The sequence below is a fragment of the Pyxicephalus adspersus genome, chromosome 1 (assembly GCF_032062135.1).
Source record: "Pyxicephalus adspersus chromosome 1, UCB_Pads_2.0, whole genome shotgun sequence".
Lineage (NCBI taxonomy): Eukaryota > Metazoa > Chordata > Amphibia > Anura > Pyxicephalidae > Pyxicephalus > Pyxicephalus adspersus.
The window spans coordinates 176,277,578-176,295,948 of NC_092858.1; the positions used below are offsets into that span (position 1 = coordinate 176,277,578).

The 18,371-nt window shown below is 42.2% G+C and overlaps 1 protein-coding gene across 2 annotated transcripts; it reads left to right on the forward strand.

The window, feature by feature from the left end:
* Positions 1-4,436: 4,436 nt before the first annotated feature.
* On the forward strand, positions 4,437-17,012 carry POPDC2 (popeye domain cAMP effector 2). Of its 2 annotated transcripts, none has more exons than XM_072398465.1 (5): positions 4,437-4,688; positions 8,029-8,542; positions 12,041-12,149; positions 13,403-13,879; positions 16,635-17,012. In XM_072398465.1, exons 2-4 carry the CDS (start codon positions 8,055-8,057, stop codon positions 13,844-13,846), a joined length of 1,041 nt encoding a protein of 346 aa, XP_072254566.1. In that variant the 5' UTR covers positions 4,437-4,688; positions 8,029-8,054; the 3' UTR covers positions 13,847-13,879; positions 16,635-17,012. The 2 variants fall into 2 exon arrangements, with proteins under 2 accessions (XP_072254566.1, XP_072254568.1); XM_072398467.1 differs by having other exon boundaries at positions 13,403-13,754.
* The last annotated feature ends 1,359 nt before the right edge of the window (positions 17,013-18,371 follow it).

The following is an 18,371-nucleotide window of genomic DNA, read 5'->3' on the forward strand; positions in this document are numbered from 1 at the left end:
TGTGTCTCTCTCTCTCTCTCTGTCTGTCGCTCTCTGTTTGTGCGTGTGTCTCTCTCTCTCTCTCTGTCTGTCGCTCTCTGTTTCTGTGTGTGTCTCTCTTTTTCTCTCTGTCTCTTCCTCCGTATCTCTCTCTCTAAGTCTCCCTCCCTCTTCCTATCTCTCTGTCTCTCTCTCTCACTCTCTGTCTGTTGCTCTCTGTGTGTGTGTCTCTCTTTCTCTCTTTCTCTCTCTCTCTCTCTCTGTCTCTCTCTCTCTTTGTCTCTCTGTCTCTGTCTTTCTCTCTCTGTCTGTCTCTCCCTTTCTCCCCTTTCTCTCTCCTCTCGGTCTCTCTCTCCCATTCTATCGCTCTCTGTTTGTGCGTGTGTCTCTCTCTGTCTGTCGCTCTCTGTTTGTGTGTGTGTGTCTCTCTCTCTCTGTCTCCGTCTGTCTCTCCCTTTCTCCCTTTTCTCTCTCCTTCTCGCGGTCTCTCTCTCCCATTTTGTCTATCGCTGTCTGTTTGTGTGTGTGTGTGTCTCTCTCTCTCTTTCTGTCTGTCGCTCTGTATGTGTGTGTCTCTCTTTTTCTCCTTGTTCTCTCTCTCTCTCTATCTCCCTCTCCCTCCCTCTTCCTATGTCTCTCTCTGTCTCTCTATGTTTGTGTGTGTGTCTCTCTCAATCTCGCCCCCTTTCTCTCTCTTTGTCCGTCTGTCTGTCTCTCCCCCCCCCCTCGCTCTCTTTTATTACATATATCACACTATCTATAGGCTGCACAGCCATCAAAGCAGCATTTCCCAACCGGGGTTCCTCCAGAGATTGCTGGGGGTTCCTTGAGTAATGAGCAGTTTGCACCTCTCAGGTCAGTATAAGTGTAATCTGTAAGGGTGACATTCTTCCCACTGGCCAGCAATGTAAGAGGATTTCTTCCCACTGACCCCCACACTAATATACTGTGAGCGGTGGATATAACATTTATATGAGGGGGTTCCCTGAGGACCTGAAAGTTATTTCCGGGGTTCCCCCATGGTAAATAGGTCAAGAAACATTGATTTAAAGTATGTCACCCGTCTGCCTTTATTCATTCTCTTACATCATTTATATCCTTACCTATAAATTATATTTGCTAAAATGTTATCTGGCAGAAATGTGATTGTTCTATCACCATGAACAGTCCGGTGTTATCTGTCCGTAATTAGCTAATTATCTGTATACAGCAGAGAAAGATGGCCATTTAAATGCTGGCGCTGAGAGCTATTGATCGCCTTCCACTGATTGATTCCTTCCCCTGAGGTTGAATAGGAAAATGTATTTACAGAAGAAGATTTGGGATAATTCCGCTGCATGAACTACAAGTCCTAGAATGCTCTTTCAGTTTTTTTAAAAGGAGAAACTACACCCTCCCCCTTTGCCCCCATGGCATGCCACTTCCTAGGCCCTGGCATCCGCTCCCATTACACAGCGCCCAATATAGATCTATAGGAAGATATCACTCATCAGCAAGCGGCTGGTCGCAGGAAATTCAGTGGCTGACCCCCGAATATTTGTGGCTGCTTAACCACCCTTCAGCTGTCAGGGCAATTCATCTCCGATGTCTTCACTGTCGCATTGTCTGCAACTGGCTGCAACTCTTTCATGACCGGAGCTTATTGATGCCCATTGTCAGTATATGGGGATTGCCATAAATATATATATTTGTTTTAGCAACAGCCTGCAAGCCTGCACTATGACTTTATTATTATACAGTATTTATATAGCACCAACTTATTGCGCAGCCCTGTACAAAGTCAAATCAGCTCCCTACCATTGTCATATGTAATAATATAGTCTAATGGGGGGGAGAAGCCAATTAACCTAACTTTTTTGGAATGTGGCAGGAAACCTCCACAAATACGGTAAAACCTACAAACTCCATGCAGATAGAGTCCGGGACGAGATTCCAATCTGGGACCCAGCACTGCAAAGGCCAGTGCTAACCATTTAATTAAATTAATTCAATTATAGGTTCAGTTTGGGGTAGAGCAGGGCAGGGTTATTCCTTATGTCACATTTATTTATGTTTGTCCCTATAATGAAGAATGGCCCTTGTCTTTATTCTGGTGACTACTGACAGAAGGGGTGAGAAATCCCCCAAAAATATCAAAAACAAAAAAATACTTTTGGATTTCTCGTTATATCCTTGTGCCATTTGCCGCATCTCTTGGCACCGATGTTCCAACCTTTGCCAATGTAAGGTGAAGATAAGGAAGTCGGATCTGGTTAATCTGCTGGTGACAGATTTTGCTCCGTAGATTACGGTCACAGGGAATTAAAGTTCCTAGAATGGAAGTTCCATCTCATGACTTGGGAACCCCAAATCCTTGCTAGCAATGTCAAGAGATGACCCACCCCTTCCCAGCTACTGCACCTTCCTATTGGTCCTTCGCTATGATGGGCAGCTTTGCTGGCCAATGGAAAGGAAGGTGGGAGGGGAAACCAGAGCTCAACAATGCTACAATGTATCAACATTTATAAAATAATTTCCCTTTCTAATCCTTCAAGTAAATCCAAGGCTGAGGTCAGATCAGCAGTGAGGTTACTGCCTATTGAAGTCCATGGGAAACAAACTACATGAATCGGGGCGGCAGGGAGGGGTTCAGTACCACCTGCTAGAATTATATTGAAATCTCGGATTGATTAATGCCACGGCTGGGATTGCCAATTGCCTGGCTTGGTGCCTAACAACACAATATACCCGTGATTCCCTTTTCCCAATTCCTGCCTGAACGAAATCATTTCTTTTTTTTATTATTTTGGACAGCATAGAGATTGGTGCAACTTTTTCTTAACATCTGAGTACCACTGAGAAAATCTCTCATCACTTCCTGTCCTAAAGACACAACAGGAAGTGAGAGTAAATCTCTCCAAAGTGCGGACGTTCCCTTATTACAGTTATCATTGCTATAAATGTCTCTATTTGTATACTTCTCCTTTTATTTTATATATCATTTTAGATTCCCCATGGCTTTAAGTCCTGGTAAAAAATTCAACAAGGGCGCAATATCTGAGATTCAAAATGTTAATATTATTATTAATGCTAATAAACTGTATTTATATAGCACCAACTTATTATGCAGCGCTGTACAATAAATAGGGGTTGCAGATTAATATTAATAAACAGGTTTTATATAGTGCCAACATATTATGCAGCGCTGAATTGCAGATGACAGTTACAGACGGTGACACAGGACCCTGCTCCCAAGAGCTTACAATCTAAGTGGTAAATGTTGGCTTCAGATACACTTTCAATTATTGCAAAACTATATTAGCTGCAAATTCTGCATAACTCTGCAATCGCCCACCTCCTCCATGGTCCTAAATTACAGAATGGCATGGGGGGCTGGAATTCTGGGGCCCTTTTTTATATTTGCCGGGGGCCCCATTTTGTCTAAAACCATCCTTGATCAGCCCTCAAATGACAGATTGATTCTGAAGGGCTGGAACTGTTGCTGATTTTCTTAAGCTAAGTAAAGTAAAAAATCTCCATCCCGTCCCCCACCCCCAATTATTGCATTGCAGCCTAGAGCCTGCGGACCCTTCACCTGTTGTGACATCACAGTGACATCACAGTCCTCCCCCACTTCTCCAGCTGAACTTTCTGCAATGCAAATAAATTATAAAACCAAAGAAACATTAGTGTAGCAATGGAGAGCTTCTTAGTAAAGTAGATGAACTGAGGTTCAGTGATATTATAGTGATATTATAATGATATTATAGTGATATATATAGTGATATTATAGTGATATATATAGTGATATTATAGTGATACATATAGTGATATTATAGTGATACATATAGTGATATTGAAGTGATATTATAGTGATATATACAGTGATAATATAGTGATATTATAGTGAAATATAGAGTGATATCATATTGATATATATAGTGATATTATAGTGATTTATATAGTGATATTATAGTGATATTATAGTGATAATATAGTGATATATATAGTGATATAGGCAATAGTGCTAATTGTATTCAGTGATAACACTAGAATACATAATCATAGTGGCACATTATGTACGGTCACATGAATTTAGATGACGCAGAGTGGGAATCTTGCCATTCTTATTGTGCAAGACAAAGGTAAATACACTGGGAAGAGTGGGATCTCCTCGGTGAGACCCCCGAGGTTAAAGAATCAATAAAAGGAATGTAGAGGGTTTATTTCTGCAGCATCCAGCAAAGCTGAGCGTTAGGTTTTGGGGGTCTGCGGACCCTTTAATGTGTGCCGGGTAATGTTTGCTGCATACTTTGTGACAGGGAGCTCTGCAATGTCTCCAGCGCCTGCTCCCTATCTCTCCCAGCGTAACCCTGCTTGGATTTCAGCACCAAACATGGCTATACAGCTGGGGTCTCACTTCAAGCTGTCACCACAAGACGTACATTCCAGAGGCCTCTCTACAACTGGCTGTACACAGGGACACTCCGGCCAGAGAGGGAGAGCGGACACTTAGCAAGTCCGGAGTAACTGCCATGAGGGGGCAGGGCACTAGGGGGGCACAGCAATAGTAGTAGGCGTACGATTTAAAATCCGTCTCTCTGCACGCTTGGAGGAGACCAATGGAACTCTAGGACTACATTGAGACCCCATGGAACCCAACCCGCTCTGCTATTTCTGATCAGTGACTGGCGTGACTACAAATCCCCATTACCCCCCATATATTACAGGTAAGTCGTCTCACCTGCACTAACTATAATCATAACTTTCCCCACAATGCACCAGCAGAATATCCGCACAGCAAGTTGTCACCGACCCCTTACTAGAGAACGCATGCCAGTGCTACACAAACATATCGCATTGCCTGCCAGTCCCCCAGATCCAGTTCTGCATTACCACATCTTGTATCGCAGCGGGATCTTTATGGCACGTGGCCCCTTGCATCTTTTCTGTGTATTAGACGGTGACCTTTTATTCTTTAAACTCCGGCTCACAGCACGGGTGGAGGAGACCAATGCAGCTCGGACTACGCTGGCCATGTGCTGTGCATTGCTAGCCATTGATAAATGCAGAAAGTTGGGAGCCGAAATGACATTCATTATTGTGAAAAATCTGAGGAGGGGCCCCAAAACTAAAAATTGTCACCAAAACTCCAACCTGCAATATGGGATCAGAATAATGTACACTTTTTTTCTTTTGCAAAAACAGTTACAGCTGGTTAAGAAAAATTTAGAATCAAATTTGCTGTTTAGGAAATGCATCGCAACAAACAAATGTTAACAACTGCAAAAATAATTGCAAGAGTTTGTGGTTAATTTATAATTTAGGATTCACCCAACTTTTACATAATTTACAAATCTTTCACACTGAGCCTGATTTATTAAATCTTTCATAGACTGGAGAAGATAGACTATCAAAGGAAAACCTGGGGGATCCAGCAAACCGGGAATAGATTGAAAAAGTAATTTACTATTAGAGGAGGTTTTTTAATTCTGGACCAGATCCATTTCAGGTTTGCTGGATCACTCAGGTTCTCCCATGATAGTTTATCCTATCCAGTCTTGGAGAGTTTTAATAAACCAGGCTCATTGGATTCAATTAGAAAATGTAAAAATGAATGAGTAAAAGCTGTTTGTGATTCTCAGCAATGACGGGCAATGAGAGTTTAGTGCTAATGAAATGTAATATATACAAAATAATGTACAAGTTTAATGAACACTCGAAATTCAAATATGCATTTTTGGGGTTTATTCATAAATGTTTTAACCCAAGATTCATCCAATGTTTTTCCAAAATGAGCACAGTTTTTGCATTGGAATAAATTAGAAAAATGTGTAAATTATAAGTAAAAGTTGATTCAAACATTTCCTTATTCAATCCAGTAAGTAAACAATGTGTACATAATTATAATTATAAAGATAAAAGATAAAAAATTTAAAAAAAGACCACAATGGTATTGTTATTGCACCTTATGTGAGTGTTCTTTAAATTTGTACATTACTTTAAATTTGAATTTTATTGAAAATTTACTTTAAATTGATCCAAAATTAAAATGTGTACATTTCAGGTAAAAGTTTCATGAATTTTGTATGAAAGACTTTATAAATAAACCACCCTATGTATAAAGGATTCCCCTGTTAATTCATAATATTACTTTATTTCCTATTGTGCCAGCTGTGCACTTATGATGAGTGGCCACTAGGTGGCAGAACTAGTCATTGTTTTAATAGGAACTGAATGAGACCTGTGGAGAGATTCACCCATCTGTCAGCAATTTTCAGAGGAATTGACTGGGGGAATCATTTATAAATATAGTCCTTTGTCTTATATTACCAGAATTTTGCAAATGTTTTGCACCGACAGAAGTGTTGATTATTACCACCAGCATCTATTGACCTGTACAAAGTAATGGATTGGGTATATGGGTGTCATGGCCAATGCAGCTTTTACCATTCTAGTGCAGCGTTGGTCGTTCTCATGCGCAGCGTATGTCCGGACTTGCTGCGTCTGAAGAAACACAACGCAGGTGAAGCGCAGCCTCTGATTTGCGATGGAACACATGCATGTTATAGAATTCCTTTGCTGCTTTGATCTGAAATTGCAGCTGTTTGGGAAATGTTTTTGTGCAGATTCTTTAGGTTGAGGCTTCACCACTCTAATATACAAATTAATTATTAAAATGGACCTCAGAGAGATGATTTCATACTGAGTGCAGCATAAGTAATGTGTCAGTGTAACAGTTCCAGGTATTATCATACAAATCACTCCCTCCCATTAATGGGTCTGATTTATTAATGCTCTCCAAGATAGGAGAAGAGAGACTATTGTGGGAGAACCTGGATGATCCAGCAAACCCGGAATGGATCTGGTCCACGACTGAAAATGTTTGCTGACCAATAGCAAATAATTTTAAGAAATCCATCCAGCTTTGCTTCCTCACCCAGGTTCACCCATGATAGTCTATCTTCTGCAGTCCTGAAGGTTTAATGTCTTTTCCCCAACAAATACTTATTTGCCAACCCAACGGGTGTGTTGACCGGATGGTCAGAATTCCAAATCACATATCACAGCTTGCATTTTATCTTTGCTATAAGTCAAAAAAATTAGGAATGTGTTGTACAGATTTTTATAATGGACATTAAAGAGAGCAAGCTAAGAGGAAGATGGTGGCAGATATCACTTTTTTATTAAGGAATGCAACAATATAAAGTATCGGCATATCTTCAGAGTCCTCTTTTATTTAACTTTATTGTGCTGTATGATAAATTCTGCATTATTCTTAACCTCATTGCTGAAGGCATTCACCCCCTCAAGGGCCAATTCATAGAAGGTGGCAGTATTTATGTACACAGTAATGACCCATCAATCTCTATCCATATATTTTAATATCTTTTTATAAATGATTCCTCCAGTCAATTCCTCTGAAATTCAGATAATCAAATCTCTCTACAGTTCTCATCTCAATTCCTAATAAATCAATGACACGTTCTGCCACCTAGTCGCCAATCTCAAAAGTGCACAGCTGTCACATTGGGAATAATGTGAAAAGTATTTATTAAAATAAAATTATAAAGGAATCTAGAGCGACAGGAGAATGCTGTAATTTATAAAAAGAGCTTTTATATGTTTGATTCACTTAACAGGAAGTAAGGGAAAATCTTCAGCAGGGACACAGACAGCAATAGGACCAATAGGACCAACCAATAGACATTGGGCTCAGGTTTTAAAGTGATTCTGTGGCTAGATTAAAAAAGTTTTCCATGCACAAAAAGTTAACATTCATTTGTCCTTCTGGCCTCAGCAGTCTTCACTCTCTTCTGGGATTCCCTCGTCCCCTCTATACAGGGGTCAGAGAATCAAATCACGGTGCTCAGAGGGGGACCCAGCAAGGAACACTCCTGGAAGTGTTGAATGTTGGAGTTTCATTTAATACCATAGAGCATTAATAGAGTAGAGATTGGTTGTATGGCTGGTGCAATTCTTTGCATGAGGACTTTATATTCAGACGACCTCCATGTATTTAGGAAGCCTAATGCCTTGTTTGCTCCATGTTGGTTTCTTGCCCTGCAGGTGTAGAAAGCAGCACAGGCGGAAACATGAAGCCGAACAGCACCCTGGTGGAGCAGCTCTTCCGGGCCCCGGTCTGTGTGGAATGGAAAAGCATCATGGAGAGTGGGCTCTACCACCTGGCCAGCTTGATCCTCGTGTTGGCCTTCATGGGTGGCAGCGGAATCCTTGGCTGCATCTATATCTACGCGCTGATGGCGGCTGGGTTCCTGTGCATGGCGCTGTGGGGGGCCCTGTTTGTGTGTGGGGTGGACATTGTGACTTGGAACATCATCATGGTGGCACTGTGCCTGGTGCAAGTCGGACACCTGATGTACAGATTACGCAAGGAGTCCTATGGGGAACACTATGACAGTCTGTACCAAACCTTGTACCAACCCATGCAGGTTCCATTGGATGTCTTCAAGGAGATCGCTCATTGCAGCGGCATGGAGATCCATTACCTGAATGCTGACCAGAGTTACGCTCTGGAGGGAAAGACGCCCATTGACCGGCTGTCCCTTCTCATCTCTGGAAGGTGGGTGAGGATATTTGATAAATGGTCATCGATAATATCTTTTATTTCATTTCTCTAAGGAATCCATGACAGGCAGCGGGCAGTGCATGCAGGAGAGGAGTGGGGTTGGTATAACAGGTAGGGAAGCAGAGTTGCAAGGAGGAAGAGAGCAAGAAGTGGGCAATAGAAAAGGAAGAGAATTCCCCGGTGGCAAACCAAAACTCTTATTTGGCATTATTGTGTTATTAGGAATAAAGAAGGATGAGACAGAAGAGGCTGAAAAGCTGAGCAGGGACACCCACAAGGGGTGAGGACATTAAAAGTTAGATGGGGACACCCAAAACTTCCTGGAATTAGTGCAGAGGGGGTCTCGGTTTTGGAGTGTACAAGTCATATATTTCTCCCAAATTTTGAGGCTCACCTTAGGATGGAGAATATCAGACCAGAGCCACTGGATGCAGCCTGACATTCATTCTATACCAATCACTATTATACTTTTGTGTTCTATACTAAAGCTTTGTGTAGGTGATCCCCAAGGTTTTGCACCCTCATGTGTGTGGATTAGGAGCAGAGTTCAGATTGGCACGCGGCTGGCACTGGCTGGGTCAGCGGCAGGCAGGGAGAAGGAGCCAACATATCTCTGATGTCCCAGGCAGGAACCTTTGATGAATCTTCCAAACATCCAGAGATTCATATGAGGGTGAACTGGCCAATTAGTGTGAATCCGCTGCATGCAGCTCCGAATAAATGGCTCTGTGAATGATTGGCATGAACCAGGCGTTCTGGAGACCCCTGGGCCATTAGTGTGAAGTTACTGGAATTCCCCGGTGGCACACCAAAACTCTTATTTGGCATTATTGTGTTATTAGGAATAAAGAAGGATGAGACAGAAGAGGCTGAAAAGCTGAACAGGGACACCACAAGGGGTGAGGACACTAAAAGTTAGATGGGGACACCCAAAACTTCCCGGAATTAGTGCAGAGGGGGTCTCGGTTTTGGAGTGTACAAGTCATATATTTCTCCCAAATTTTTGAGGCTCACCTTAGGATGGAGAATATCAGACCAGGGCCACTGGATGCAGCCTGATGACATTCATTCTATACCAATCACTATTATACTTTTGTGTCCTATCCTATACTAGCTTTGTGTAGGTGATCCCCAATGTTTTGCACCCCCATGTGTGTGGATTAGGAGCAGAGTTCAGATTGGCACCCCGCTGATACTGGCAGACAGGGAGAAGGAGCCAACATATCTCTGGTGTCCCAAGCAGGAACCTTTGATGAATCTTCCAAACATCCAGAGATTCATATCAGGATGAACTAGCCAATTAGTGTGAATCTGCTGCTTGCAGCTCCGAATAAATGGCTCTGTGAAAGATTGGCATGAACCAGGCGTTCTGGAGACCCCAGGAGCCCAAATAATGATTTGCATGGCCCCACCCACTATTCCAATCCCAGGGATTCACCCTTAATTCTTTTTGTTTTATAAATGCTTTACTGCTTTTTATTCAAAATAAATGTACAAAGTTTATTATGCCTAAGTCAAGAAATGATCTCTCTCTTACCCAGATGTATCCAACAGTGGCTCCCTGTGCAGAAAAGACTTGGAGCCCCCTGCTTAACCGAATAGGGACCCCTGTGGGGCCACTCTTTGCACCTCTCTATCTCTGCCCCTGCTCTTATCTCAGCACAAAACTAACCGGCTCCATGCCCAGCTTTTTTGACATCCAATCCAAAAACCATGGCCATTAATATTAAGTTGTTGCCCCCTACGGTCAAAATTATAGAGTTGCCCCCCCTCCCCTGGTAGCCATTATTATAGAGTTGCCCCTCCAACTGGGCCATTAATGTGAAGTTACTGCCCCCCAATGGTCAAAAATATAGTATTGCCCTCCCTTCCACTGATGGCCATTAATATGGAGTTTGCACCAACTTTCTGCAATTATTTTAAAGTTGCTCTCACCCCTGAGATATTAATATGAATTTGCCCCACCCCTATGCCAATAATATGGATCTGTCCTTCCCCCATGGCCATGATTATGGCGTTGCCCCCAGCCCTATGTCATTAATATGGAGTTGCCTTTTTCCTTTTCCCAAAGCTGCTATTTCGGACATTCCCCCACCCTTTGCCAATAATATGGAGTGGCCCCAACCCTGTGGTATTATTATGTATTTGCCCCCATTCCTGGGCCAATATTATGGAGTTACCCTCCCCCCATGGCCATATTTATGGAGTTGCCCCTGCTCAGTGCCATTAATATGGAGTTGCCTTACCCCTGTTAAATTAGTTGCCCCCACCCCTGGCCCTTTTATATGGAGCTGTCCTTCCCCCATGGCCATTAGTAGGAAGTTGCCCCCACCTCCGTGCCAATAATATGGAGTTGCCCCCACCCCCCAGAACATTAGTATGGAGGGCTATTGATGTGCATATCCCCCCTGAGAAGCTTTTCACAATATTTTGGGGTCCGTCTATGACAATTGTTTGTTATTTCGCTATAAAGGTTTGTAGGAATGATTATCACTTTATATTTTTTTGTTTTATCTATAAATTTATAATACAATTTTAGGTGTTGGCATCAATCTATATTAATGATTGTGCTCATACTTTGCATAATCTATATAGGATAATAAAGCAGAACTCTACCACATCCTGGGGTCCAATAATAATACACTGAAAAAAAATGGATTCAATATTCCACAAAGATTCAGCAGAATTTGCCCCGAGATTTTTACCAACATTCCCTGTATGTATGTCACATTCACTGTCAGTAAATGTATTTTTGTCTTGAATCTTCCAAAAGCCGGGATTTTCACTTACTGTAGAGAGCAAATGTGTCTGAAAATTAGGTCTGTCTGATGCAGAATGCTGAGGTGTTGCAAGCTGTATGAAGCCATTGGTATTAAAGGGTTAATGTAACTCTAATTATGAAAAAAAGTTTTTTAGGGTGCCCCCTAATGGTATAACCGGACTCTTCCCCTGCCATGGCACCTGGTTGGCAAGAAAAAAAAGGGTAATACGGGTGTAGCTCGCCATCTCCTGGCCATACCAGTCACCTGCATTCCCCCAACCAGTAGGCCAGCCCATAGTTGGGGGAATGGGATTCATCCGCTCAACCTGTGCCTGAAATGATTGTGAATGTCTTGTTGGAATCTGGAAGCTCCTTTTAATAAGGGGCTCCCTAAAAAGCTGCCCCCTAATCTTGGGTAATATGAAACCCTAATATACCACACACAACAAATTTCTTTATTCTTTTTACCTTTTCACCAGGGAAAAATGTCAATTTTTAAATTTTCCCAGTATGGCTTCACTTTTACCTAAATCTTCTTATGTTCACATATTCAGATCAGCTGATCATTTTTATATACATAGCTAAAATAATCCAAAAAACATTGCAGATCCCAATATGAGTATATGAGAGCATTGGAAGAACCCGGGGTGTGTCATCAGGTCCAATGTCTGGATTGCTGCCAATGACCCACCATGGCTACACCCTATGACTGTTCTCTTTGTGTCCCGCAGGGTGAAGGTCAGTCTCGATGGGCAGTTCCTGCACTACATTTTCCCCTATCAGTTCCTGGACTCACCAGAGTGGGAATCCCTGCGTCCCTCGGAGGAGGGAACATTCCAGGTGAGGAGACCGCCCACGCTTATCCTTAATGTAATCCGTAGTTGGAAGTTATAGAAATTACTGACCTTTGCTGTACAAAATCCCAGGTTCCAGGCTGTCCAATGGCTTCAGAACTTTCTAAGTCAATTGTTTGGAGTAAATATGCAAAGTTCTGACTTCTCTCTGACTTTCCAGAAAGAACTGAAACTGGAGACATGGTGGCAATGCAGAAAAGTTGGGAGACAGAGACACCCTATGAAAGGAAGTCCCTGCATATAGACTTTCATGGCAGGATTACCAGAAAATGTATGAAAGCTACAGATTCATCTTTCTGATCATTCTTATCATTTACATGTATTAGTAAAGTATAAATTATAACAAGAAATGACTTCATCATCTAGATATCCATAATACTATCTGAGCTGGGACAATGAATCAGGACAGAGGTCTCATGTTTATTATTTAATAAAGTGAAAGTTGAAGTTTCCTTTTTTGATTCGATTGGCTCTATTTATAAATTATTCACCCAGTCAATTCCTCTGATATTCACTGACAGATGGTCGAATCTCTCTACACTTTACTAGATTGTAAGCTCTTCAGAGCAGGGTCCTCTCCTCCTGTGTCACTGTCTGTATTCACCTGTCATTTGCAACCCCTACTTAATGTACAGCGCTGTGTTATATGTTGGCGCTATATAAATCCTGTTTAATTATAAGGAAAATAACTAATTTTACTAGATTGTAAGCTCTTCGGGGCAGAGTCCTCTCCTCCTGTATCACTGTCTGTATTCGTCTGTCATTTGCAACCCCTATTTAATGTACAGGGCTGTGTAATATGTTGGTGCTATATAAATCCTGTTTATTAATAATAATATTAATAATAATAATAATAAGCTCTTCGGGGCAGAGTCCTCTCCTCCCGTAATATTGTCTGTATTCGTCTGTCATTTGCAACCCCTATTTAATGTACAGCACTGTGTAATATGTTGGCGCTATATAAATCCTGTTTATTATTAATAATAATAATAATAATAATAATTTCAGTTCCTATTTAAACAATGTCTTGTTCTGCCACCTAGTGGCCAATCTTAAAAGTGCCCATCTGTCCCAATAGGAAATGCTATCTGTATAAATGAAAATTACGAATGAATCTAGAGTGAATTGACAGGAGAATAATTTATAAATAGAGTCAACTGTTTTTATTGTATAGATCATTTCTCTTCTTTTTTTTTGAGATATCTAAATTTTCTTTGCAATCATTTACCCCTCTCATAGGTGACCCTGACGGCGGAGATGGACAGCATGTACATCAGCTGGCCGCGGAAAAAGCTGAACCTCCTCCTGTCCAAAGAGAAATACATAGCTCGCCTCTTCACTGCGCTCCTCGGCTTTGACATTTCCCAGAAGCTCTATGCCCTTAACGACAAGCTGTTTGCCAAATTCGGCCTTCGCTTCGACATTCGCCTGCCGAGCCTCTATCATGTGCTTGGGCCGTCCTCAGAGTCAGCAGGTGACATACGACCAATCGCTGAGCCTCTGGCATCCCGCCTTTCACATGATGACCCGCCCCCGAGAAAGGCACCTCCCCCGAGCAGCCGAGGCCCCCGGCCGGATAGTGGAAACCTGGGTGAGGACTCAAGCAGCCTCATTCTAGACGATTTTGCAGAGCTGCCTGGTTCCTTTATGGATTATGTGAGCGAGGGAGAGTATTTGAAGTGAGAGGGGGCCAGGCAGCTGGTGAGGCAGTGCCCCGTAAGTACCACCCTGCCTGCAAATCCTTGTAGAGTGTATGCCTGTGCTTGCTGGTGTCAGCTTGTCTAACCCCTCTTACAAATGTTGGTTGTGCTGCTCGTGGCTTTGTGGTTGGAGTTTGCAGCAATTTATTAGCCCAAATCAAAGAGAACCGGTCATAGCTAGGTTCATGCAACAATCAAAATCCTTATATTATCGTGATGGTTTATCGTTAAAAGATTTTCATTGGACTGGGCTTTTTTCACATCTGACCCTTCACCCTTCACATCAGATTTCATTTGCTACTTGACCTCACATACAGTCTCCCAGCACCTGAGAGTGCATAACTGAAGCTTCTTCCTATTTCTTCATTCCTCATTACTGGAATGTATAGTGGTTTAAATCTTCTTTACTTATTATGGACAGGAATTAAAGAATATAATTTTTATATTTTTACTGGGCAATGTTAATGGACATATGAATATGATGTTGTCCTCTTACCAGCCAGCAGGGGGAGCTCCCAGCTCAATGTTATCTGCATGTGAAGCCTAATAATGATTCTGCACAAGTTGGTCTTGTTAGAACTTTTATCAACAGCTTCCTGTGCTCTGTCTGTGCAGTGCTCTTAGTTTAAGCAAATGCAAATCCTATTTACAACAGACAGACATGAAGGGGGCCAATACACAATGTGTGATGGATTATGATGACCAAGAATTTATATGGAGATTCTTGAACAATGGGAATGTTGTACAGAATGAAATCTCATCATACAGCTATAGTAACTGGCAATGCACCTGCACTGCACCATGATGCACAATGTGTTGTAGTGAGTGGAGCTGGAGGTCTATTTAAATGGTTTGGCGCATCCCGTGCTGTGCTGGGGGTCATTCTAAATTAAAGAAATTGCAAAGCTGCATACAAAACGATGGTTAAAGGGAAAGTCTACTGGTAGAAATACTCAGGCAGCCATTGAAAACCCCCTGAAATGCTACTTGCTTCAGTGGTTACGGCCATGGAACGTGCACACAACCAGTGAAGTCAGCAAAAAAAAAAATCCTCCAATGGTTTAAAGTATGGAAGCCAGGCAGATGTTATTCTCAGATCAGCTATGGCACTCCGCATACATTTGTCGTAGATTTCCTTTACTGTCTCAGTTTATTCCAAATAAAAGTAATCAGCTATAGTTGGAGTTTGTGAGTCAGCCATTGATAAATCCAGGGATGGAGGGCCGGGGTGACCCAGGAGGGTGTGTGTGCATTAACTCTTTGTGCAGCATGTTCATTGTGCCCCCTACAGAGGGGGATGGGGGGTCGCTCTGGTGTTGTGAAATAAGATTGCGGTGTGTTTACGAAAAAAGATTTTAAATGAAATGAACATAATGAAGAATTATATGCAGCAAAGTCACCTGGGATGGGTCGAGTACTGGGAGGGTAGGGTGCATTGTACGGAGAATGTCCTTTAAAATTTACTTAACCTTATATAAGTCTATAGGAGATTTGTTATTATAAGAATGAATGTTCCTGGGACTCTATTTATAAATTATTCCCTTGTCAATTCATCTGAAATTTGCTGAATCTTTTCACACATCTGGTTTCAGTGCCTATTAAAACAATGACTCGTTCTGCCACCTAGTGGCCAATTGTCAAAGTGCACTGCTGTGACAACAAGAACATGCTTTTATTAATATATATAAATAATAAACCGGATTCATATAGCGCCAACATATTAGGTAGCGCTGTACATTAAATCGGGGTTGCAATTGACTGACAGATACAAACAATGACACTGGAGCAGTAGAGGGCCCTGTTCCAAAAAGCTTACAATTTAATAGATATGTATGAATGCAAAATTATGAACAAATTGACGGGAATAATTTATAAATACACCCTTTAATGTATTTTCTCTGCTGGGTGAATGTTCTTAGAAGTTGCTGCATAATACAACTTGGTGTTGGAGCAGATCTGGATGCAATATATTTCATGAACATTTTTTATTATTATTCACTTAACATTCACTCCTCAGAGAAAAACTGTTAGGTTCATCTTTTAAAATTTGCCAGAAATAGTGAATGTTGCATAGTGGAAATACGACTCAAACCCAACATGGGATCAAAGCAGAGCCTCATCCCTATTGGTGACAACCTGTCATGTGATCACCATCAATCCACTTACCTGTTTTAATGGAGACGTTCCATCACTAGTTGGACCAATGAGATGTCACGTTCTTGCTAATGGGGAGATTGTACAACTGAATGGCTTCTATAGCAGTAGGTGAATCCCTATCCCTGTCACCATTTGGGATGGACAACATTCAGAAATTTATTTATCCAATTTATTAATGAAAACACAATTGCAAAGCTCTAATGATATTGTCACCATTGCTAGGGAGGGAGTGGAGCAGAGGGGAAGACTGCGGGAACATGTCTCTAGTGAAATAAATTCTAACAGCATGCAGGTTTTCCACAAATCAAATAAAACATATTCAGGAAAAAGAAAATATATATATATTTTTTTTCACTTGTGACATGTTCCTATAGACCATTGGCCACGCCCCCAGCTATTCTGGAGACTACATAATTTTTTTTTCACTTGGATCATGTCCCCATGTGTACTCTGACCTGTCACAGCAATTGTGGTGACAATATATGTTGGGGGGTATTTCCAGGTAACGTTTTCCTGGCAAGTTAAATTCATGAAATGGTGAAAAGTTGCTTTATTTTCATATTTTCACAGCTATACTGCAATTTCTCAGAGATTTTTGCCTTTTTGTCTTGCAGCCTCCACCGTCTTGCACAAGGGCCACCCCCGGCTCCAGTCTTACGGACGAGCCCCTCTGGCCCCCACTCAGACACCCGAACTTTAGGGAACAATGACCCCCCCATATCTTCTCCCCTCCCCAGTGTGATGTCACAAGGACACGCGTGTGTATAACCACGGACAAGGTGTGAGTAATGACAGTCCCACCATATCGGCCAATAAAGAGAGGACCCCTGAGTGTAATTTGAAGAACCCCATGGGGGGCAGATATTTATAAAGAGGACGGCCGGGGGACACAAATCACCTCTACGCAGCACTCCGATCATTGTTACAATATATGATGTGTATGATATATATTTTTCTGAAACCTCTAATATAAAATTTCCTTTTTGAAGGACGATGATTTGTTTTTATGTTTCTGAGAAAATCAGATATGCTAGAAATATAAATATGAAATATATATAATAGTTCTCTTACTATATAGATTGTGGCCAAAATAATGGGAACCCCCCAATGATACAAGTCAGGTGACCCATCATATGAAGACATTATAGACAATTGTGCTCTTCCAGCCTTGTGGTCACAGTTTGGTGAAGACCGTTTTCTGTTCCCCCATTACTGTGCCTCGGGGTACAAAGCCCCCTCCATAAAGACATGGGGTCACCAGTTTGGTGTGGGGGAACTCGAGTGTCCTGCACAGAGCCCTGACCTCAACCCTACTGAACACCTTTGGGGGGAATTGGATTGGTGAGCCAGGTCTTCTCATCCAACATCAGTACCTGACCTCACCAATGGGGGGAAGTCCCCTACCATCAGTACCTGACCTCACCAATAGGAGGCAAATCCCCACCATCAGTACCAGACCTCACCAATAGGGGGCAAATTCCTACCATCGGTACCTGACCTCACCAATAGGGAGCATATTCCCACAGACACCCTCCCAAAATCCTATGGGGAGCCTTTCTAGGAGAGTAAAGGATGTTGTAGCCAAAAAGAGGGCAACTAGACATTACGGGCGGGTGGAAAGGTCAGTCCATATTAATGCAATGAAGGGGGGAGCACCAAAATAATGGCAAATGGGGGAGCATTCCATGGTAATGGCCCTGGTGAAGGCAACTCTATATTCATGGAGTTATATTCTATATTCTATATTCATGAAGGCAACTCTATATTCATGGAAATAGCAGGGCCAGCTCCATATTAATGATCATGGGGCAGGACGGCTTGATATTAATGGCTATGGAGGGCACCCAATGGTAATGGCCATGGGGGGCAGCTCTCTATTAATGGACAAGGAGGTTGGTGGGGGGGGGCATTTATGTGTCATTACAATTGGACTTTACCAACTTTACCACCAGACTTCAGTATGTGGAGAGGAACCCCCTGCACCCCCGGCACCCCCTGCATATCAATAGGACAACTGGAGGTTACAGGGTTGGGGTAGAGCGCCCTCTAGCCGTTTCCTGTAGAAAGTGAATGTTAAGAATGGTTCACCAATGTGTGTCCATGTAAGGAAACACTTTATTTTTACCAAGTATCTGCACATCCTCATCTTACCCCACCATTACTCCATTTGCCACCAAGAGCTAATTACCTGGGGCCTCTGACAGCAGCCAATCACCAAGCACTAGTTAGAGGGGTATAGGTCACATGCTCCCCTTATAGGACCCCATTGTAATATGCGAGCTGTTCCGTGATATGATTGGATGGTGACACATAGGACCCCATTGTAATATGTGAGCTGTTCTGTGATATGA